Below are 25,116 nucleotides of genomic sequence, written 5' to 3' on the forward strand. Positions count from 1 at the left end.
TTTGTAACTTTAATAACTTCTTCATTTTCAGTCTGAAACTAGCAAACAAAAAACCACGGACGATCATTCCTCCTATAGTCTCATTGTGTGCTTGAGGCTTAAAGGATAAGTTCACCTTTGGTTCCACCTGTCTTTAGGGTGGCACATGTAACATGTTCCCATAGCTGCAGCCATGCCCTCCCTGTGACAGTACAGGGAGACTTCTCCCCATACTATCTGCCAAATTTGAAAACGGCTCGGCCGTGCGAGGCTCCGCCCAGACAGATGAGTCATTCATTCATGGACTTCCATGAATGAATGAACTGCAAGTCCCATCAACCTTAGTGGCTGTGGGCTTGTAGTTTTCAGTGAACTACAACGGGACTGTGGAGCGCGGTGGTAGTTCATTGAAGCTTCCTGTCAGAATATCTGCTTGGCCGTACATCCCGTACATCCCTGTAGACCCCATACATCCTGTCCATCCCTGTAGACCCCGTAGATCCCTGTAGACCCCATACATCCTGTACATCCCTGTAGACCCCATACATCCCTGTAGACCCCATACATCCTGTCCATCCCTGTAGACCCCGTAGATCCCTGTAGACCCCGTAGATCCCTGTAGACCCCATACATCCCTGTAGACCCCATACATCCCTGTAGACCCCATACATCTTGTACGTCCCTGTAGACCCCATAGATCCCTGTAGACCCCATAGATCCCTGTAGACCCCATACATCCTGTACATCCCTGTAGACCCCATACATCCCGTACATCCCTGTAGACCCCATACATCCTGTACATCCCGTACATCCCTGTAGACCCCATACATCCTGTACATCCCGTACATCCCTGTAGACCCCATACATCCTGTACATCCCGTACATCCCTGTAGACCCCATACATCCTGTACATCCCGTACATCCCTGTAGACCCCATACATCCCGTACATCCCGTACATCCCTGTAGACCCCATACATCCCGTACGTCCTGTAGACCCCATAGATCCCTGTAGACCCCATACATCCCGTACGTCCTGTAGACCCCATAGATCCCTGTAGACCCCATACATCCTGTACATCCTGTACGTCCCCGTAGACCCCGTACATCCCCGTAGACCCCATACATCCCGGTAGACCCCATACATCCTGTACATCCTTGTAGACCCCATACATCCCTGTAAACCCCATACATCCTGTACATCCCGTACGTCCCTGTAGACCCCATACATCCTGTACATCCAGTACGTACCTGTAGACCCCATACATCCCTGTAGACCCCATACATCCTGTACATCCCGTACATCCCATACATCCCTGTACACCCCATACATCACATATATCCTGTACATCCCATATGGCAAGCAGATATCCTGACAGGTCTGCAGGAGACCTGCATGGCATCAGCCATCTACTGATTACTGGTGCAATGCTTTCCAGACAAAAATAATAAATGCACATTTTTGTACCTGCAAAATAATGTGCATTTATTATTTTTGTCCAAAAGATGAACTTATCCTTTTAAGGCTGGCCATACACTATACAATCTCCTTTATATCCACTATCAACTATTTAGTGCAGGGGTCTGTGTGCTTTGATACCAATTGAATGGATTGCTTAGGTTTGTCTACATATTACATACTTTTGGTAACTCTAAGGGAGGCCATACAGGATTCATTTTTTTTTTTCCTTCAACCAGCGGATTGAACGAAAAAAAGAGAGCCGATTCCCCCATCCACACATTTGAGGTGGATGAGGGAATCCTTCCGACTGTGTGATCCTATTCTGCTGGTAGGGACACTTTCCTGCTGGCAGAATACAATGATCAATGTTCTCAGCTATAGCTGGCAGCACTGATCATTCGATAGGCTGACTATACACAAGGCGATCGATAGGTCTACTTGTTGACTCCAGATATAGATTGTATATGTAGGCCCTCATACCACATAGTTGTTGGTAAATCCAAAGGTGATTAAATGGTCACATTGTATAGTGTACAGCCAACATAAAATGAAATTATAACTCTGTAAAAATAAAAAAAAGTCGTCCACAGGCCCTTTTAGCCGTGATGTGTTATGTACAGTGCAACATTTTTTTTTTCCTAGACATGTACTGAGGACCTTGGGGAAGTCGGAGGAAGCCCGTAAAATTCTGTCAAACGACCCGTCCCTTGGGATATCCCGCGGTATTGCAAAGGCTTGGGAACTGTACGACTCGCAGAAGTAAGTGTCTGCTCTGAGCCTTGTGATGGTAAAGGATCTGTCCACCCAAACTGATATTTGGCGCATGCTGGAGACATTATTTTTATATCCATTTTATGTATGGGGAGATTTCTTAGTTGTTGTTTTCAGGATGTTTAGGAAGTCAAAGGCTGATTCAGACCACCACATTTTACCAAAACCGGGGGTCAACTACCGATGGATCGTGATCTATAAGTAGGTCTCGGCCCGGTGATTGGTAGATGGCGGACTGGGCTTACTGACCCGTCATCCTGGAGCATCAGAGGGACTACTTGTAAAGGTGGAGCTGTAGTAGAGAGCAAGAGCAGCATAATCCGATTCCTCCTCTGTAATTCCGGCTCCTGTCCCATGCTGAGTGACACCAACTGCACTCCACCTCTTATCCCGGCTAGTGGCCTCCAGAGTGGTGCCAGCAGCATGGCTAATCACAGGTTTGCTGCGTTTTGCCATAGACTTCTATTATATCCCGTGGGTTTGGTGCCCTCCTGAATGCAGCAGAAAATGCATTCAGAAAATACGTCAATCTCTGGTGCCTGTGCTGACGGAGTGACCTCCTGCGTTCACAATGCAGAGAGATAAAAACCAGCAGGTCCTGTAGTAATACACAGCAAATTACAGAGTAAAAAACACTCCCTATCACATAGTTAACCCTTTGAGCACCCCAGATGTTAACCCCTTCCTGCCCAGTGCCATTAGTACAGTGTCAGTGCTTTTTGTTGGCACTGATCACCGTATTGGTGTCACTGGGGATGCCAATGGCAGTTAATGAGTTCCCACCCCAGTGTCAGTTAGTGTCAGAATGCCCGCCGCAGTCCCACAATAAGTCGCTGATCGACACCATTACCAGTATAAAAAAAAATAAATACAGATTCCAGTATATATACCATTGTTGGTAATTTTCACACAAACCAACGGATATACACTTGTTGGAATTGTTTTTTTTTTTTTCACCAATGACCTGTAGCAGAATACATTTTGGCCTGAATTTTAGGAAGAAATTGTAGTTTTATTTTTTTTCATCAGATATGTTTTATAGAAAAAATGGTTAAAAAAAATTAAATATATATATATTTTTTTACTTTTGGTCTTTTTTCATTTAGAGCGCATAAAATAAAAACCTAGAGGTGATCAAATACCACCAGAAGAAAGCCCTATTTGTGTGAAAACAATTATATTAATTTTCTTTGTGTGCAGTGTTGCATGACCGTGCAATTGTCAGTTAAAGTAGTGCAGCGTCTTCTAGCAAAAAAAAATAAAATGGCCTGATCATGGAGGGCAAGTGGTTAATAGGAAAGCAGGGGGACTGGCAGGATCACCAGGGATTTCACACAAAGGAAGCAATACAAAGAGAACAGGAGACTTTTTCATACCAGTAGACGGTACAGCAGCTCATATCAGGAATAGGAAATGCTGGGTTTACACAGGGCAGTGACTCGATATGAACAGGTTTAGTTTATTTGTCCTATGTGGCTGCTTCCATCAGAGCCTTTTCACACAGATACATATCAGGTTCCATTTAAATTGTTTCTTTTTCATCACAGGGCTGTTGTCATGTTCTTGGTTGAGAATGTGCAGAGGAACATTTTCGATCATCGTTACATTGAGAATGAACTGTGGAACAGGTAACATTTTACAGTTGCTGTGTTTTTGTTTTTTTTTGTTTGCTTTTTGTTTTTAATATTGAAGTCCTGATCCCAAATATATATTCTTCAGTAGGCTTTAAATCTACTGTTGTGTGCACCAAAAGCCTTTGTAGGGCCAGCTATTACCTTGTAAAAGGAGCAATGACATCATCACTGTGTCACTGCACCCCCAGCATGCTTCATTAACCTACCAGCAGGACTCTGGAAGGAGGAAACCAGATTAACCAAAAGGAAACCCAGCCGCACTGATATGTCTAATATGGTTAATCTGGTTTCCTCCTTCCTGAGTCCTGGTAGGTTAATGAATGTCTAAATTGGCTCAATATGTGTATCAATGCATGTGAGCGAAGGACCTTAGATTGTAAGCTCCTCGGGGGCAGGACCAATGTGAATGGGACGGTATGTAGAGCACTGTTTAAATTATCACCTTATGTATAAACGCTTGTTAAAAGTAAGTATATCTCAAGTGGACTTTTGAAATTGGACTTTGGTATTAGCCTCCTGTACAGCAGAGCTCAGACTGATGGGAGGGAAAAGCAGTACAAGGAGCCAGTCAGTTGTGTAGCAGTGCATGACGCCTGTTGATAGGGGAAAGCAGAGTGGCAGAGAGATGTGCTAATCAACCTGTTCTTTCCCCTTTCACTGTCCAGTCACAGGCTGGGGAGCGGAAAAGACCCATAAGCATTGCCTAATTGCAGCAGATAAATGTCAGGTCTCCTGCCCTTTCAGACTGGGCTGTGCTGTGTGGCAGAGCCATGTAAATCCCAGGACTGCATGGAGAGAACTACAAGTCATTTGATAGGACCATTGTATGTTTCTCTGTGTATTAACTGCTTCCATGAAGTTCAGCTTTAAGACAACCAGAGTTCATTCCTCTTTTGAAGGTCATTTTTGCTTTCCAGAAATATCAAAGTCATCAGAAGACGTCTTACAGATGTCTATGAAAGAGGATCCTTAGATGAAAAGAAGCGCCTATATGTGTAAGTATCTGTGTATAAACTACACTTGGTTATTTGCCTTTATCTAGCCCTTGGGGCACTATTCCTCCCACTGACACCAATGATGGGGCACTATTCCTCCCACTGACACCAATGATGGGACACTATTCCTCCACTAATACCAATGATGGGACACTATTCCTCCCACTGACACCAATGATGGGGCACTATTCCTCCAACTGACACCAATGATGGGGCACTATTCCTCCCACTGATACCAATGATGGGGCACTATTCCTCCACTAATACCAATGATGGGACACTATTCCTCCCACTGACACCAATGATGGGGCACTATTCCTCCAACTGACACCAATGATGGGGCACTATTCCTCCCACTGATACCAATGATGGGGCACTATTCCTCCCACTGATACCAATGATGGGGCACTATTCCTCCCACTGATACCAATGATGGGGCACTATTCCTCCCACTGACACCAATGATGGGGCACTATTCCTCCCACTGATACCAATGATGGGGCACTATTCCTCCTACTGGCACCAATGATGGGACACTATTCCTCCTACTGGCACCAATGATGGGACACTATTCCTCCCACTGATACCAATGATGGGGCACTATTCCTCCCACTGACACCAATGATGGGGCACTATTCCTCCCACTGACACCAATGGTGGGACACTATTCCTCCCACTGATACCAATGATGGGGCACTATTCCTCCCACTGACACCAATGATGGGACACTATTCCCCCCACTGACACCAATGATGGGACACTATTCCCCCCACTAATACCAATGATGGGACACTATTCCCCCCACTAATACCAATGATGGGACACTATTCCTCCCACTGACACCAATGATGGGGCACTATTCCTCCCACTGACACCAATGATGGGACACTATTCCTCCTACTGGCACCAATGATGGGACACTATTCCTCCTACTGGCACCAATGATGGGACACTATTCCTCCCACTGATACCAATGATGGGGCACTATTCCTCCAACTGACACCAATGATGGGGCACTATTCCTCCCACTGACACCAATGATGGGGCACTATTCCTCCCACTGACACCAATGATGGGGCACTATTCCTCCCACTGACACCAATGATGGGGCACTATTCCTCCCACTGACACCAATGATGGGGCACTATTCCTCCCACTGGCACCAATGATGGGACACTATTCCTTCTACTAGCACCAACGGTGGGGAACTATTTCCTGCCGCTGACACCAACGGTGGGGAACTATTTCCTGCCGCTGACACCAACGGTGGGGAACTATTTCCTGCCGCTGACACCAACGGTGGGGAACTATTTCCAAAAAAATTGGTTGTTATATTGTTTTTTTTTTTTTTTTGTGCATCAAAATTAAAAAAAGTGTATTTAAAAAGAGAGAAAAAAAAATTGGGTTTGAAAAACCGTTGCACAAATGCCGTGTGACATAAAAAATTGCAACACCCACCATTTTATTCTCTAGGGCCTCTGCTTTAAACATATAGTGTTTGGGGATTCCAAGTAATTTTCTAGCAAAAAACAAAAAAAAATTATTTTCACATGTAAACAAAAAGTGCCAAAAAAGGCTTTAAGTGGATATACAAGTTTTTGGTTTAGGTCTTGCCTTGCATTTGTTGTTAGCCTGACTAAAGGATAACTCCGGAGGCAAGACCCACATGGTGATAATTTGCTTATCAGTATCATAGGGAAGAAATATGATTTGATCTGAGTGGCTGCAGGAGACCTTGTACCAAATAGGTAACACGGCAAGGCACCAAGTCAGCCAGAAGAGAACAACCAGAGCTGGACTATGGGCCATCCAAGGGGGAGATGCAGGAACAAGGGAAACCCCCCCCCCAAAAAAAAAACAGGCTGAACAAGAGAATAGGGTCAAGCAATTTCCGAGACTTGCTCACTAAAATGAAGGATCATACAGTATCAATACGTTGGTTGTATTTCTATAGTCTGGTACTCAGAATGAAGGGACGAGCTCCTGTTTGTTTAGTAATGCTGTATAGATTGGATTGCTGTATGTATTTGTCTTTGATGGTCATCCATATACAACTAACGTGTGTAACGCCATCTGTTTGTAGGGATGGATACGAGGTTGCAGTGGCCTATTTTAGAACCGGATACATGCCTCAGGATTACAATGAACAGGTCTGTTATATTTAAATAAATAAATAAAAAATTATGTGTGTGTGTATATGTATGTGTGTGTGTGTGTGTGTGTGTATATATATATTTAAAATTTTTTATATATATATTTAAAATTTTTTATATATATATATATATATATATATATATATATATATATATATATATATATATATTAAAAGATTATATATATATATAAATAATTTATATATATTAATTTTTTTTATTAGAGCTAGAGAGAGATATATATATATATATATATATATATATATATATATATTGTGACAGGAAGCCAGGAATAACTAGGGGATGTGTCCAGGATGGGAGGTATAGTTGTCCCGAATTCATGCTGTACACTGTGTTTCCTTCTTGTGCTGTATAGTGAGCCTGTTTGGATCACTGATGGGTTAATGAGCTCAGCTGTAGCAGGTTAAGGGCTCTGGGCTCTATAAACCTCCCAGGCTGCTTAGGGAGAATGCTCCAACCTGGAACCAGCTTTTCTGTGCAGGACGGACTTTGATAGCAACCATTTACTACTATGGTGAGATTAAGGCTGTGTGACTATGGGCTCTGGGCTACTCTGTATGAATGCCAAGTGTCTGAGCAGCGGTAGGCTGTATCCGGACAAATAGTTAAGATCCTGTGTTTGCAGTTAGACGCCCAACGTGGCAAGGGTTTATTTTCTGTTTGTGTTTACAAAAAAAAAAAAGTACCGTTGGGGTAGAGGAGGCCAAGTATCTGGGATATACCATTGGGAGAGGTCTGATAAAGCCCCAGGTCAACAAAGTGGAAGCTATACAAAGCCTAGCGTTGCATTCACACAGGTCGGGGTAGTGGAGACTCTATCAAAAACTCAGCAACGGGAAGCTAGAGAATTTGTGCTCTGCTATAAAGAAAAATTCTCAGCATTCCCTGGGTGGATGTCAGGGATTCAGCATGACATTATTACCCCACCAGGAGAAAGGGTCAAGTTGAAACTCTATCGTATTCCAGAAGCTCTTCAATTCGCCAAGAAATATAGCACAATTTGTTTCACCAAGATAAACTGCCAGCATACAAAAAGTGACACACCAACCTTATAAAACTGTACAGAGAAAAGAATAGTGCAGCGCTAAATCTTACTACATACAATTACCTTATACATGGAAAAAAAATCATCAATACGTGATATATGTGCAAAGAAAATCACTCCCAATCCATACAACCCATATGGACCGATTACTACAAATAGTGATCTCAAAATAAAAAAGTCCAATCAATAAAGCGTATGTTCGAATTCATATCGTGTCCAAAACACTGCATGGGTTGATGATTTTTTTTCCATGTATAAGGTAATTGTATTTAGTAAGATTTAGCGCTGCATATTCCTTTCTCTGTACAATTTTATAAGGTCTGTTCTATTGTCATTCATGTGGGATTGGATTGCTTTACCATCGGTTGCATTGTGACATTCAGTGATGTGTGGTTTTGCCAAGATTTGGACATTGAGCCCGGGTTCACACTTGTGCAGTGCGGCATATCGCATGTGATTCGCACAAGAACTGAACCGCATTCCTGCGCAAACCACATGTGAATTCTGTGCGGTGCGATTTGAGCCATACATTTATGGCTCAAATCTCACCACATCTGCGCCAAAAAGATGCAGGACCCTTTTTTTGGTCCGCACTGGAATTGTATAGCATGGTTATTCAAACATATGCGATCCGATTCTGCACAGCGCAGCGCATTTTGCCGACCAATTTTCGGGGGGGGGGGGGTTGTTAACATACCCGCAGTGGTGCGGTTGTAATGCAGTGCGGAATTTGCACAGAAACCACTGCAAATTCCGCACTGCATCAGTGTGAACCCAGGCTGAAAATGGATTCCAGATATGGATATATTCTACATGGTTCCATTGGTCCAGCTTGGAGCACAGACTATGCCTATACCATACCATGCCCCTGGAGGCTGGAAATCTATGAAGTAGTCTCTGCTACTCCAGTCCTCTCCACTTTCCTCCAGGTCTCATGCCGAGCGGCCAGCCTGACATTGTGAACACAGGAGGTGTCTCATGCCGAGCGGCCAGCCTGACATTGTGAACACAGGAGGTCAGCTGTTCTGCATGGTGTCACCTCCCCACCTAGTCCAATGAGAGAATGTCTTGCATTCATTTAGAAAAGCAAAGCATTCTCTGACTGGTGCCCGTGCTGAGTGCCCGATCTCCTGTGTTCAGTAAGCAGAAGTACAGCCACTTGGTTGTGTCTGTCTCTTGGAAAAACAAAAATCCTCTCTTGAAGTAGGACTGCCGCTGTACTGCAAGGGTTAAATGCTCCTTTACGCCAAGGGTGGGGAGAATATTAGCAGTTTTAGTTGTCTGATCTGCGATTCGCCAGCAGACGGCGCTCTCCTCTTCTCCTGCATGCAGCGGCATGTCGATTTTTTTTTTTCTTTTTTCCTCTCCCCCAGTGCAGGGCTATGGGTCCTGCATTGTACTTGATGACAGTTGGAGCGCAGGGGAGAAAATTCTCTGGGCGCTGCTCTGGTAGTGTAAAAAGTAGTGGTGGACCAAAATTAAATTTCTTAAACCGAAACTTCAGGAAAACCGAAACTAAAAGGGGCAGGTGTGTGTTTGTTTTTTTTGTTTTTAATTTTTTTTTTTTATATAGAATTGTTTTGTATTCGACTTTTTAACCGCTTCCCGTCTGCCCTAAAGCAGACGTAATGCTACGGGGCGGCACGGGTGCGCAAAATCATGTGTATATATACGTGATTTTGCAATTCGCGGCCTCGACGGTCAATGACCGGGTCCCGGCCGGTGATTACTCCTCCGGTGATCGCTGATTATCTCCGGGGGGAGGGAGAGGGAGAACTGTTTGCAAACTATTTTATTCTAATGAACTCTTTGTCTGGTTTAGGGTTGGGAAGCTCGTCTGATGATGGAGAGATCCGTGGCTGTGAAGTGCCCAGATATAGCGACCCAGCTTGTCGGCACCAAGAAGGTCCAGCAGGAACTGAGCCGCCCGCAGGTTTTGGAGAAGATTTTTCCTGACTTTCCAGAGGCCGTGGCCCGAATCCGGGAGACTTTTGCAGGCTTGTACTCCTTGGATATTGTACGTACGGGATGCTGAACTTTATTTACTTTTTTTTATGCTAGAGCTCCCCTCCTTCCCTATATGATGTATATCCAACTGCACATACCTAATGCTAACCCTCAACCTAACCCATGACTTTTCATCTGCCACCGTCCCCTACCAGAAGCTGTGCACTGCGCATGCGTGGCCTTTCCCCCATGAATCCCAGTGGAGAAGCTTACTTCTGGCACAGGTTGCCTTTTGATCTGAGGTGTGTGTGTAGAGGTTTTATTTGGCTGAAAAAATCACTTTGAAAATCACCCCTCCTAGCATTTCTGGCAGTGGCCATCTTGAGTAACGGCAGGTGGTTCACGTAGCATTTACTTCCTGGAATCCATCTGCCCTTATCTCAGGCTTGTAAGCAGGTGGGTGTGCTTAGCTGAGAAAATCCCTCCCGAAGACATCTGGGATGTATGACATCATTTGCCTAGGCATGGAAACCAGAAAGTAACTAAAAAAATAAAAATAAAATAAAAATGGTAAAACATGTAAATATAATCTACTTTGCTATCTATTTACTAATGCTCACAGCTTAGTGTTCCTAAACCCAGGACCCTGCATTCACTATATCTGGTCTCCCCGGACCCTGCATTCACTATATCCGCTCTCCCCGGACCCTGCATTCACTATATCTGGTCTCCCCGGACCCTGCATTCACTATATCTGGTCTCCCCGGACCCTGCATTCACTATATCTGGTCTCTCCGGACCCTGCATTCACTATATCTGCTCTCCCCGGACCCTGCATTCACTATATCTGCTCTCCCCGGACCCTGCATTCACTATATCTGCTCTCCCCGGACCCCGCATTCACTATATCTGCTCTCCCCGGACCCTGCATTCACTATATCTGCTCTCCCCGGACCCTGCATTCACTATATCTGCTCTCCCCGGACCCTGCATTCACTATATCTGCTCTCCCCGGACCCTGCATTCACTATATCTGCTCTCCCCGGACCCTGCATTCACTATATCTGGTCTCCCCGGACCCTGCATTCACTATATCTGGTCTCCCCGGACCCTGCATTCACTATATCTGGTCTCTCCGGACCCTGCATTCACTATATCCGCTCTCCCCGGACCCTGCATTCACTATATCTGCTCTCCCCGGACCCTGCATTCACTATATCTGCTCTCCCCGGACCCTGCATTCACTATATCCGGTCTCCCTGGACCCTGCATTCACTATATCCGGTCTCCCCGGACCCTGCATTCACTATATCCGTTCTCCCCGGACCCTGCATTCACTATATCTGGTCTCCTCGGACCCTGCATTCACTATATCCGCTCTCCCCGGACTCTGTATTCACTATATATGCTCTCTCCGAACCCTGAATTCACTATATCCGCTCTCCCCGGACCCTGCATTCACTATATCCACTCTCCCCAGAATGCGGGGTCCGGGGAGAGTGGATATAGTGACTGCGGGGTCCGGGGAGAGCGGATATAGTGACTGCGGGGTCTGGGGAGACCTGATTTAGTGAATGCGGGGTCTGGGGAGACCGGATATAGTGAATGCGGGGTCCGGGGAGAGCGAATATAGTGAATGCAGGGTCCGGGGAGAGCGAGTATAGTGAATGCAGGGTCCGGGGAGAGCGGATATAGTGAATGCGGGGTCCGGGGAGACCTGATATAGTGAATGCGGGGTCTGGGGAGACCTGATATAGTGAATGCGGGGTCTGGGGAGACCGGATATAGTGAATGCGGGGTCCGGGGAGAGCGGATATAGTGAATGCGGGGTCCGGGGAGAGCGGATATAGTGAATGCGGGGTCCGGGGAGAGCGGATATAGTGACTGCGGGGCTCGGGGAGAGCGGATATAGTGACTGCGGGGTCCGGGGAGAGCGAATATAGTGAATGCAGGGTCCGGGGAGAGCGGATATAGTGACTGCGGGGTCCGGGGAGACCAGATATAGTGAATGCAGGGTCCGGGGAGAGCCGATATACTGAATGCAGGTTCCCAGGAGACCGGATATAGTGAATGCAGGCTTCGAGGAGACCGGATATAGTGAATGCGGGGTCTGGGGAGAGAGGATATAGTGAATGCGGGGTTTAGTAACACTTTCATGTTTACAATTTTGTTTTCAATTTTCTTATGTCATTTTATCATTTTTATTATTTATGTATATTTTTTTGCCAGGGTGAAGAAGGAGATCAGACTGTAAAAATTGCTCTTGCCAACCCAGAACACTATGTGTTAAAACCACAAAGAGAAGGAGGAGGTGATGATGGGTGTTTTTTTTTTTTTTCTTCTTTTTTTTTTTTCATCAGAATGGTTGAACAACAAGAAAACAGAAGATAAATATAATGTGGTAGTACCTGGATAAGGGCCTACATCCCTAAATTGTTAGATTGTGATTATATGGAGAAATCCTCCAATAGAATGGGACTTTAACGGCACCAGGTGTTTCTGATTGGGTCACCATTACATGAAATGAATTCCATAATTGTACAACAGTTTGTACTTTATCTCATCCTCATGTCAATAATTTGCATAATTGTAGTAAATCCAACGCGTTTCTGTCAGTTAACGCCTTCCTCACGGAAAAGGAACTCTTTTTCTGTAGGGTTCCTTTTTCTGTAGAGTTCCTTTTCCCTGAGGAAGGCGTTAACTGACAGAAACGCGTTGGATTTACTACAACAACTCTGCAAATTATTGACATGAGGATGAGATAAAGTACAAACTGTTGTACAATTATGGAATAGTAATAACAGAGTGCAGCGCTAAAAGATAAGTGCAAAAGGCAAATAGTCTGTAGTTGTTAACTGGATATAAATATATAGTCCCAAGAAATAACTGATGAAGACCAGGAAGCAATGGAAAGAGTGCGCACTCACCGGACGCGCACGGAAAATGCGCGTAAATAAATGTCTCCAGGAATCCTAAAGTAGATGGAGAGGGTGAATTCCAATCTTTGGATCAATCAGCCTGGGAAGATGTATCAGAGATCCGGAGGTCCCCTTAAGGTTGGTATAATTATCAGCCAGATTCCAAGAGCTCCGTCCCTCTGGTGGTAATAGATGAGCACTACAGGAATCCTGCAAATGGATTTAGCTCCCATTGGGAACCAAAAAACAAGTGCCCATAGTGTAGTATTTTAAAAAAGAGATTTATTGAATAAAATGACAAGCAGGGTAGTAAGGCTGTGTACAGTACATATATGAAAGCAGAGTACGCAGCAATGATACTGACCCTGAGTTAAAATGGCCGCGGGGCTGTCTCGTGGCTCCGGGCAAAAGATGACGTCATGCTCTGTCGGTTCCTTACCACCAGAGGGACGGAGCTCTTGGAATCTGGCTGATAATTATACCAACCTTAAGGGGACCTCCGGATCTCTGATACATCTTCCCAGGCTGATTGATCCAAAGATTGGAATTCACCCTCTCCATCTACTTTAGGATTCCTGGAGACATTTATTTACGCGCATTTTCCGTGCGCGTCCGGTGAGTGCGCACTCTTTCCATTGCTTCCTGGTCTTCATCAGTTATTTCTTGGGACTATATATTTATATCCAGTTAACAACTACAGACTATTTGCCTTTTGCACTTATCTTTTAGCGCTGCACTCTGTTATTACTATTCCGCTTTTTATGGGTATACTGTGATTACCTTTAGTGCTAGCTGCTTGGTTAAGAGCGCTCACTTTATAACATTCTTATCTGTTGTACAATTATGGAATTCATTTCATGTAATGGTGACACAATCAGAAACACCTTTTTAATATTTGATGGTTTTATGATGATATTTAACCACTTGACAACCGGACTATAGCCGAATGAAGACTGCATCGCGCTTGTCCAGTTCTGGGAGGGCATCGTATGACGTTCTCCAAGAACGCGCCCTCCCGCATGCCCTTAGCGGTGCGCACACGACGATCTCCATGATTGGACACAGTTGTTCACCTGATGTGATAAAAGGCCAATCACAGCAGCCTTTTACCACGTGATCAGCTGTGTCCAATAACACAGCAGATCACCGGGTAAATGCAGTTGCCGCCTCCTCTCTTTTCTCATTGACTCACTGACTGTGATTGACAGCCAAGGGCTCCCACTGCTGTCTCAGCCAATGATAAGAGGGAGTCCCAGAATAGCTGAGGATAGGATTATCAATTTTTTTTTTTTTTTGTTAATGGTTGAACTGGATGGACTTTTGCCTTTTTTCAGCCAGACTAGCATGGAGAGACTATGCAAACTCCATGCAGATATTGTTCTGACTGGGACCAGTGCTGCAAAAAGTGCTTACCGCTAAGGCACTATTCTGCCTGAAACTGCGCGTAATGTCAGCATGTCTCGTTTCAGGAAACAATATCTATGGAGACGAGATCAGAGAAGTCCTGGAAAAGGTTAGACACAGCAGTGAGCGCACCTCCTATATACTGATGGACAAGATCAAGCCTCAGCCGGTGAGGAATTGTCTGCTGAAGGCAAACGGCAAGTTTGAAATCTCCGAGTGTATCAGTGAGCTGGGCGTGTTTGGGGTCTATGTCAGGTAAGTGTCCCATCTCTGTGTGTTTAACTATAATGTATTTAGGAAGGTTTGGATTGTAATTCATTTCCTGTAGCTCATGTTACTCTCACTCCATAGGGGGCGCCTTAGGAGAAGGGAAGGGCTAGGAGCGAGAAACCAATTTATGTCATAATTTTGTACTATACCTCATATTTGGTATCTTTTTCACCAGCTACTGTATTTTTCGCTCTATAAGACGCACCTAGTTTTTAGAGGAGGAAAACAAGAAAAAAATATTCTGAACCAGAGGACTGCAGACATAGTATAGGAGATGACCAGAGACTGCGGACATACTACAGGAGATGACCAGAGACTGCGGACATAGTACAGGAGATGACCAGAGACTGAAGACATCGTACAGGAGATGACCAGAGACTGCAGACATAGTACAGATGACCAGAGACTGCGGACACAGTACAGGAGATGACCAGAGACTGCGGACATAGTACAGGAGATGACCAGAGACTGCGGACACAGTACAGGAGATGACCAGAGACTACGGACATAGTACAGGAGATGACCAGAGACTGAAGACATAGTACAGGAGATGACCAGAGACTGAAGACATAGTACAGGAGATGACCGGAGACTGCGGACACGGTACAGGAGATGACCGGAGACTGCGGACACGGTACAGGAGATGACCGGAGACTGCGGACACGGTACGGGGGATGACCTGAGACTGCGGACACGGTACGGGGGATGACCAGAGACTGCGGACACGGTACGGGGGATGACCAGAGACTGCGGACACGGTACGGGGGATGACCAGAGACTGCGGACACGGTACGGGGGATGACCAGAGACTGCGGACACGGTACGGGGGATGACCAGAGACTGCGGACACGGTACGGGGGATGACCAGAGACTGCGGACACGGTACGGGGGATGACCAGAGACTGCGGACACGGTACGGGGGATGACCAGAGACTGCGGACACGGTACGGGGGATGACCAGAGACTGCGGACACGGTACGGGGGATGACCAGAGACTGCGGACACGGTACGGGGGATGACCAGAGACTGCGGACACGGTACGGGGGATGACCAGAGACTGCGGACACGGTACGGGGGATGACCAGAGACTGCGGACACGGTACGGGGGATGACCAGAGACTGCGGACACGGTACGGGGGATGACCAGAGACTGCGGACACGGTACGGGGGATGACCAGAGACTGCGGACACGGTACGGGGGATGACCAGAGACTGCGGACACGGTACGGGGGATGACCAGAGACTGCGGACACGGTACGGGGGATGACCAGAGACTGCGGACACGGTACGGGGGATGACCAGAGACTGCGGACACGGTACGGGGGATGACCAGAGACTGCGGACACGGTACGGGGGATGACCAGAGACTGCGGACACGGTACGGGGGATGACCAGAGACTGCGGACACGGTACGGGGGATGACCAGAGACTGCGGACACGGTACGGGGGATGACCAGAGACTGCGGACACGGTACGGGGGATGACCAGAGACTGCGGACACGGTACGGGGGATGACCAGAGACTGCGGACACGGTACGGGGGATGACCAGAGACTGCGGACACGGTACGGGGGATGACCAGAGACTGCGGACACGGTACGGGGGATGACCAGAGACTGCGGACACGGTACGGGGGATGACCAGAGACTGCGGACACGGTACGGGGGATGACCAGAGACTGCGGACACGGTACGGGGGATGACCAGAGACTGCGGACACGGTACGGGGGATGACCAGAGACTGCGGACACGGTACGGGGGATGACCAGAGACTGCGGACACGGTACGGGGGATGACCAGAGACTGCGGACACGGTACGGGGGATGACCAGAGACTGCGGACACGGCACGGGGGATGACCAGAGACTGCGGACACGGCACGGGGGATGACCAGAGACTGCGGACACGGCACGGGGGATGACCAGAGACTGCGGACACGGCACGGGGGATGACCAGAGACTGTGGACACAGTACAGGAGATGAGGAGGGGGGGCACCTGAATTTGACAGGTACCCACTCCCACTTCTACTGCAATCACCTAGGTGATTGGAAGCAGAAGCAGATCCCCCATCACGTGACAGGTCCCAGAAGACTACGGGGCCATTCACAAGGCGCAGCGTTTCTCGCGCATGCACAATGGGATGTCACAGCTGGGTGCCCACGCTGAAGATACCGGTGCCAGGGAGAGAGGATGGCCAGTCAAACCAGCAGTGATGAGGACACCGCTGGACCGAAGAACAGATAGGACCGAGGAGCAGGTTCTGCTGCACAGAAGAGCCGAGGGGCCGGCCCGGTATTCTAACACGGCGACGGGAGGAATACTGGGTGGGCCGCTCCATAAGAAGCACAGACATTTTTCCCCATTTTGTGTCTTATGGAGCGAAAAATACAGCAAGTTAATGTTGTATTCGAACAATGATGACGTTGAATTTTGTTGGCTAAGCAATGAGAGACTTGTCTGTAGCTTGATTTTACACCCATCATAGGTTACCCTGTTCACCTTTTGTTTGTATTTGGTTCATTTGTAAAATAATAAAATTACCTCTTTAGAAAAAACACCAAAAGAAAGCTCTAGTTGTGTGAACTAAATGATAAAAAAGTAGTTTGGGTAGTGTTGCACGACCGCGCAATTGGCCTGGACAGGAAGGGGGTAAATGTGCCCGGCGTTGAAGTGGTTAAACATTGGAGAAATCCTATCTAATGTGTCATATTTGGATCCTTCATTTCCCTGCTGTTTGTTTTTGACAATCGATCAGACTCCCAGACTGCAGCGAGGAATGGGACCTGTATCGGTAGTTTGCTTTCTAATGTATGAATGTCAACCTCTGTCATCCTAGGCAAGGTGGAGAGATGGTTCTCAATGAGCGAGTGGGTCACCTCCTCCGGACAAAAGCCACAGAGCATGCAGATGGCGGTGTAGCGGCCGGGGTAGCGGTCCTGGACAATCCGTATCTTGTGTAGGATGGAAATCCGAAACAACCACTGCGTGTGCCTGTTTCCTCCTGCTGGACATTGGAGGAATTACACCTCCACAGCCTTCCACTGGAGACCCATGACCCTTCGTTGCTGCTGTTCAACTGGACATTTCTACTGTATACTCCCACGGCTACATCCAGGTAGTTGTCATCCCAGAACTAAAGTCATTTCTAGTAATGGGCCTGTTACAGAGATGGCTTAAAGTTACTAAACCCCCCCCCCCCCACAGTACAATCAGTCTGTAGATGCAGTAAAGCATCCTTGTTATACTCACTGTGGAACCTAAGGGGTTAATCCTCTGCATTGTGTAAAAGTGCTGTTTGATCCTGTCTTCTCAGATCCTCCCCTTCTTCCAGGGCACCCCTCTTATCTCCTGATAGGACATTTCGTGTGGAGTCACTCTGCACATGCTCAGTTAGGTGTGTATTGCTAGAGAGGTTTTTTTTTTTTTTTTTTTTTTCCCTTGGGAGAGTGCATGTGATCAGCACAGGACCAGACAGAGGTCAGGGGTTCTGCATCCTCCTAGAGCAGAAAGAAAACCTCTCCTACAAGCTTTAACCAGTGCTCTGCTGGACACTGATAGAAGTCACAAGACTGCTATATACGACTGATGAGAAAAGGTATTTAGCAGTTTATATTTACTAAAATAATTGCATTTCTGTGTACTATGGGAGACCGGATATAGTGAATGCAGGGTCCGGGGAGAGCGGATATAGTGAATGCAGGGTCCGGGGAGAGCGGATATAGTGAATGCAGGGTCCGGGGAGAGCGGATATAGTGAATGCAGGGTCCGGGGAGAGCGGATATAGTGAATGCAGGGTCTGGGGAGAGCGGATATAGTGAATGCGGGGTCCGGGGAGACCGGGTATAGTGAATGCAGGGTCCGGGGAGACCAGATACAGTGAAGGCGGGGTCCGGGGAGACCGGGCATAGCGAACGCGGGGTCCGGGGAGACCGGGCATAGCGAACGCGGGGTCCGGGGAGACCGGGCATAGCGAACGCGGGGTCCGGGGAGACCGGGCATAGCGAACGCGGGGTCCGGGGAGACCGGGCATAGCGAACGCGGGGTCCGGGGAGACCGGGCATAGCGAACGCGGGGTCCGGGGAGACCGGGCATAGCGAACGCGGGGTCCGGGGAGACCGGGTATAGCGAACGTGGGGTCCGGGGAGGGCGGATATGGATGTCAGTGTCATAGTTCACATCAATGCTTGCAGTTCCACTGTGTTCCGGTTGCAGGAAAAAAAAAAAAAAAACAGTAGAACAGGCTGCGTTTTTCCTGCACAGAACTGTACTGGACCGCGGTAAGACGCACTGGAACATACGTCCCCATTTAAATTGAAAAAAAAAGAGAGCTTTCTGCCTTCTTCACTTAAAGGACAAGCTCACCTTTTGGATAAAAATAATAAATGCACATTTTTTTGCAGGTAAAAAAAAAAGTGCATTTATTTTTGTCCGCAGGAGCCTGGAAAGCATTGCACTATCGATCAGTAGATTGCTGATGCCATGCAGGTCTCCTGCAGACCTGTCAGAATATCTGCTTGCCGTACAGGGGTGCGAGGCTCCATTCACATTTGTGCGACTTCAAAATTGTACGATTTTTTTTTTTTACCCTAGTGCGACTTAGGCGTAACTTTTGGTGAGCGCGATGTTGGCTTTGACCTAGGATAATTGTTTCTGCTGTACAAAGTCGCATGTACAACATTCAGGTGTGACTTTCATGCAACTCTGGAGGGTTTATATTGACATCTATGGCCATCAAGTCGCATGAAAGTCAGACCAAAGTAGTGCAGAAACTACTTTGAAGTTGCACAGATATGAATGGTATACCATGGGCAAACATGAGGGGGCACTTTGGACCCCAGAGTCACATGACAAATCGCATAAGTGTGAATGGAATCTAAAACATTGTGGATGTAATAAAAAATCTTGGATTGCACTGTACACCTGGGGATGGGAGGCTCAGCAGCAAAGGTCTTGTCTTTATTCATACTGGAGTATCCCTTAAAGCAAACCTTTCTCTTGTATGTTCCTAATGACTCATCTTACATTCCATAGCAATAGACAAGTATACTTGGATGTAGATAGTTCATATAATAGTCAGATTTGCTAACAGTACACCCCCCTCCCCCCCACGTCACACCAATTTTACTTTGAAATTGTGCGACTTACAGTGAAGTCGCACAATTTCAAAGTCAGGTGACATGCCGATTTGAGGTGCGATTTGCAAGACCTCTGACACAGAAGTCTATGCAAATCGCACCAAAAGTAGTGTAGGTACTACTTTGTAAATTAGTGCGGCTCCGACTGAACCACACCGATATGCGATTTATTTTTTTATTTTTTCTTCTATGGTTGAACTTTTGTCTTTTTTCAGCCAGACTAACTATGACCGCTATAATTACAGACAATAGGGTGACATTTGGCATGTGATTTGCAAGTCATATGGCATGCAAAATGGACGCCAAGTCGCACACAGCGTGACCGGGGAATTAGGGTCATATTGATAAAGCACTTAATTCGACATTCACTGCAGGTGAATCTTCCTGCTGCGTGTTCTATAAATGACCGTGATTCAGTCATCTTCATGGCTTTTATAAATATGCCCCTTAGTTATTAGTAGAACAGATATACTTTGTGGCCTCATTTCTAATTGTGGAGTTTTGCTGCGATTTGTCAGGCTAGATCATTTCATGGATCTTTGAGAAACTGTTTTTTTTTTTTTTTTTTTTTTTTGGTTTTTCGATGGATTAGGACACGGGTGTCAAACTGGCGGCCCTCCAGCTGTTGCAAAACTACAAGTCCCATCATGCCTCTGCCTTTGGGAGTCATGCTTGTAACTGTCAATCTTGCAATGCCTCATGGGATTTGTAGTTTGGCAACAGCTGGAGGGCCGCCAGTTTGACACCCGTGGATCAGGATGTGTTGGGATGTCTGACAAGTTGGGGCTGAAACCTTCACCCCTGGCAGTGATCACAGGCTTGTCCCTCAGCCCAGGTCCACACTGATGCGGTGCGCAACTCAGCGTTTTCAGTGCGAATTCTGCGCCGCATCAGATTTGCACCCCGTTCATGCGAAACGCTGCGGGTGTGTGTTAACACCCCGAAAGCGGTGCGATGTGCACAATCGGATCACATAGGTGTGAATACCCATGCGATCTGATTCTAGCATGGACTCAAAAAAGGGTCCTTTGTGTTTTTTGGGCGGTGCGATTAAAGCCATACGAAATGTACAGCTCCGATCGCACCGCCCGCAAATCGCATCTGATTTGCACAGGAACCACACTCCTGTGAAAATCACATGCGATGTGCCGCACCACCTATATGTGAACCCAGGCTAAAGGTCCTGCAGTTGGCCACACATGGATTGAATCACCGCCGGATTAGTAGGGACCGGCTGAGATTCGATCCATCTATGGACAGGCTGATTGTACCCAAGTCGATCGATGAACCAGCCGTCACATTTTTAGCATTTGATTACTGCCAGCGGCTATAGCAGATTGCAGGATTTCATTGTATTCTGCCGGCCGGGAAAGCTCCTCGCTGCTGACAGAATACAGTCGTGCTGCGGGAGGCATTTCCCCATCAATGCTGACTGTGTTGATGGGGAAATCGAGCATTTTTTTTATTTTTTGTCCTTCCACCCGTGGAGGAAAGAAAAAAATCAATTAATCTATGGCTTGCCTAAGGATATGGCATTATGAAAGCCTTGAGGGGCGACTGAAGACGCAGACAGCGGTGTAGGTTTTAGCCGCAGTATGTAACCACGGGGCAGGTCATGGGTATGTAAGCCATGGTGGATGGAGATGTGTGCCATTAAAAATAAATGACAGTATGGAGTGTGCATTTCCATAGCATGTTTTGAATGGGGCATTCGTGTTGCAAAAAAAAAAAAAAACAACACATTGCAATAGTTTTAATTTTAAAATGATTGGAAGAAATGCAGAAATGTGATTTAGAACAAAAAAAAAAAAAATGTAAATAAATTATAAGTCCGAGTATCTTTTTTTTTTTTTTTTTTTTTTGTTTATGACATTAAATTCTTCAGGTTAGACCTTGTTTTAGGGTAAGGAGAAGTTCTATATTAGTTGTGGGTCCATGTTCTGTGGTTTTTTTTTTTTTTTTACCCCTTCTCACCGACGTCACACAAGTAGAACTGGGCTTTTACTGTGGGGCAGCATATGTGCGTACCTGTCTTGCTGCCCACAGCGCGCTCTCAGCACAAAGACCAGGGTGTCACTGAGAGCCCCAGGTCCCGTTCTAATGATTGGGATACGGGATTCCTGATTCTGGGTCACATGATCAGTCGCTGTATAGCGACTTTTTTTTTTTTTCTCTATGAATGGAGGAGAGAGATACATTGCATAGAAAAAAAAAATGTTTGTTTTATAAATAAAAAAATAAAGAAAAAATACCTAGATCAAAGTTTAATCTAGTTCTGTGTTTGAATCAAGGTCAGGATTTTTTTTTTTTTTTTTTATTGGTATCCATGTCAGTGTGTTTTAGGTAAAAAAAACAAAATGCGCATATTGTTTCTGGGCTGTACTACGGGTACAAATAACATACACATATATGGTATCGCTGCGATCGTCAAGCGCTGGTTGTTCTTTGGTGGTATGTTATGGTAGTAACAAGAAACACACAGCTAAATAAAAAAAAAAAAAAAAAATTTTTATTTTTTTTACTATTGTGGGCCAGTTTTCCTTTGTTAATAAAAAAAAAAATCAGGAGATATCTATTACTATTTACCGCCAAATGAAAGCCTAATTTGTCCTGAAAAGAAAAAGTGGTATAATTCACCTGGATGTACAAAGTAGTTGTGATGATACGGACGGTTTTACTAACACAGGTCAACATTGCAAAATTGTGCTTAGGCATTTAGATTTGTTATCCCCTCAGGTGTGAAGGGGTTAATATTGGTTTGAGCCCTGGTTCAGATTGGATCGACTTTGAAAATGAAATCGTGTGACTTTATTTGAAGTGGATCAAAGCCGGATGGCAGTGCGACTTCATGCACAGATGTCTATGCAAGTCACCCCAAATCAGGAAACGTAGTTGCAGGAACTACTTTCTAATCAGTGCGACTCCAGCGAAGTTGGAGTTGCAACGATTAGAACGGCTCCATTGCCGATCATGAAAATTCGTATCAGTGTGAACCAGGACTTAAACTTGTCATGCGATATTTGTTTAGTAAATTAACCTTTGGCGATAGATTCTCAGAAAAAATGTGGTTTAGACTTTGTGTCTGAAGTCACACAACTCTGAAAGAAGTCGCAGCCCGTTCTTCTCAATGGCACTCGTTCATAGCATGTACACTGGGAGATGTCTTTTGGCACACTAATTCTAGGTTCACACCTATGCAGGTTGTGTTTTAGGCATTTCTACATTGTGTTTGATGCGTTTTTTTAAATTTTACTTGGTAGGCAGATTTTAATGCATCAAAAACGCAATACATGCTTTTCTGCAGCATTCCCATTGAAGTCTATAGAACCAAAGATGCAACATTTTGTGTTCAAGAAAGTCCCTGCCCCTTTCCAAAAAAAAAACACAGATTTGAACCTGTCCCATAGGAAATCATGTTAAATGGACTGTACTGCGTTTCTGGAAACCGCTTAGGTGTGAACCTAGGGATACACTATATTTCCAAAACTATTGGGCCTCCTCTCCCAATCATGTGATCCAATCCCCTCCATGGACAGAGGTGTATACAATCATCACCTAGGCATGCAGACTTCTACAAAGATTGGTGAAAGAATGAGTCGCTCTCAGGAGCTCAGTGACTCCAAGCGTGGTCCCGTGATAGGTGGTCACCTTGGCAATAAGTCCATCCGTGACATTTCCTGGCTACTAAATATTCCACGCTCAACTGTTAGTGGGATTATAACAAAGTGGAAGCAACTGGGAACAACAGCCACTCAGCCACCAAGTGGTAGGCCACGTCACATGACAGGGCGGGGTCAGCGCATGCTGAAGCACACAGTGCAGGAAGAGTTTGAGGATGGCCACTTCCTGTTCCAACATGAGTGCACAAAGCAAGGTCCATAAAGACATGGAGGAGCCAGTTTGGGGTGGAGGAACTTGACTGGCTGCACAGAGTCCTGACCTCAACCCCATAGAACACCTTTGGGATGATGCAGAGAGCATTATGCGCTGAACCCCGGCAAAATGGCGCCTAATTGTTTGAAGCGGGTACACATTTTACTACTATATTATATATATATATATATATATATATAGCTATAGCTACTGTGACGTCCGGCAGCTATGGCTCTTATCCCTTCTGATGATGTAGGTGTGATACGAAATGCGCGTCAAGGAGGAGCCCCTGCTAGCCGTGACGTCAAGCCGCCGGATCAAGGAGGTCCGGCGGCCACCCATTTATACGAGCTGGTCAGTGTGTATTTTAATATATCCTTTGTGCACAAGGATTGGTTTTACTACAATACTTAAGAAAAAGTGTGTTTTTTGTTCTAATCTTCAATAAATTCATTCAATATTTGACCTAAATACTACACTATAGGTACTCCTTTCTGCTCCATATCGAGCACTTAACTCCCCAGGACCACAAGGTGATCATCCCAGGGCCCAGAGTTGTATTCAGCAGATCCCGCTTGGAGCCAGGTCTACTTAAGAGGACCCCCAGATGCGGTACCTCCCATCGTGGAGTCATCCATTCCAGGCTTCATTCCACCCACAGCTGGAGGGACCTCTGGTGTATATGACACAAATGTGCAATTAAATTGCGCCTTTGGTGAGTGTGCAATTTACTCATTTTTCCTGCACGACGTTGGACTATAATTTGTCACTGGGATCTAATCAAGTCACTTCCTTCTCAGTTCATTTGTGGCTTTTTCACCACTAGAGATTTTTTGGACTATCATTTATATAGTGAAGTGAAGGTGTGCGTTAAACGGCATCACTGTATCTTTGTTAAACTATATACATACATCATGTGGTCTACACCATTTGATATCATTTAAGTAACTTTGCACCATTTGTTATATATATTTTATTGGTGCACTCATATACATACTTTCTAGCGCTGCACTATTTATGTTTGTCAGTTTTAAGGTTGTATGGTTTTCCTTTTTAGTGTATCACCTGCTGTATTGGTTAGTGCTCACTGAACCTTTTGCTATTATGATTTAGAGCGGAGACTGCGAGCCAGGCCTCCTCCCCCGACATCAGTGCCTGACCTGACAAATGTGCTTCTGGAAGAATGGTCCAACCTTCCCATAGACACCCTCCTAAACCTTGTGGACGGCCTTCCCAGAAGAGTTGAAGCTGTTATAGCTGCAAAGGGCGGGGCCAACTCAATATTGAACCCTACGGACTAAGACTGGGATGCCATTAAAGTTCATGTGCATGGAAAGGTAGGCATCCCAATATAGTGTATGAAGGTTGGTGCTCCCTGTGACTGTGTGGGCAGCCATCTGTTGGCGTGTTGCAAAACTAGTCTTGAAACTTTTTGATACCCCCTCATACTGTATATGCAATGAACACCGAATAAACTTCAATACTACACCAGTAATATGTCAAAAACAAACCA

General features: G+C 45.9%; 2 protein-coding genes across 4 annotated transcripts in view; one reads left to right on the plus strand and one right to left on the minus strand.

The window, feature by feature from the left end:
* Positions 1-25,113, plus strand: part of LOC149452246 (glutathione synthetase-like) — a 47,989-nt gene extending 22,876 nt beyond the window's left edge. The window contains exons 6-15 of one of the 3 annotated variants that reach the window (XR_016314903.1): positions 2,082-2,198; positions 3,758-3,838; positions 4,762-4,839; positions 6,923-6,989; positions 9,881-10,075; positions 12,235-12,316; positions 14,393-14,582; positions 17,432-17,710; positions 24,088-24,318; positions 24,717-25,113. Coding sequence is in view for 1 of the 3 variants with exons in the window: in XM_089689632.1 (XP_089545758.1) it covers positions 2,082-2,198; positions 3,758-3,838; positions 4,762-4,839; positions 6,923-6,989; positions 9,881-10,075; positions 12,235-12,316; positions 14,393-14,582; positions 17,432-17,555 (934 nt within the window). In the remaining 2 variants the exon portion in view is untranslated. Of the gene's footprint in view, positions 1-2,081; positions 2,199-3,757; positions 3,839-4,761; positions 4,840-6,922; positions 6,990-9,880; positions 10,076-12,234; positions 12,317-14,392; positions 14,583-17,431; positions 21,560-24,087; positions 24,319-24,716 lie in introns of those variants that run through there. The other 2 variants (XR_016314902.1, XM_089689632.1) reach the window with 2 other exon arrangements.
* Positions 1-25,116, minus strand: part of ACSS2 (acyl-CoA synthetase short chain family member 2) — a 97,808-nt gene that overhangs the window by 11,110 nt on the left and 61,582 nt on the right. The gene's annotated exons all lie outside the window — the stretch shown is intronic.

Source organism: Staurois parvus, unplaced genomic scaffold (genome assembly GCF_062004578.1).
Source record: "Staurois parvus isolate SC_StPar_1 unplaced genomic scaffold, SC_StPar_1.0 ptg000487l, whole genome shotgun sequence".
Lineage (NCBI taxonomy): Eukaryota > Metazoa > Chordata > Amphibia > Anura > Ranidae > Staurois > Staurois parvus.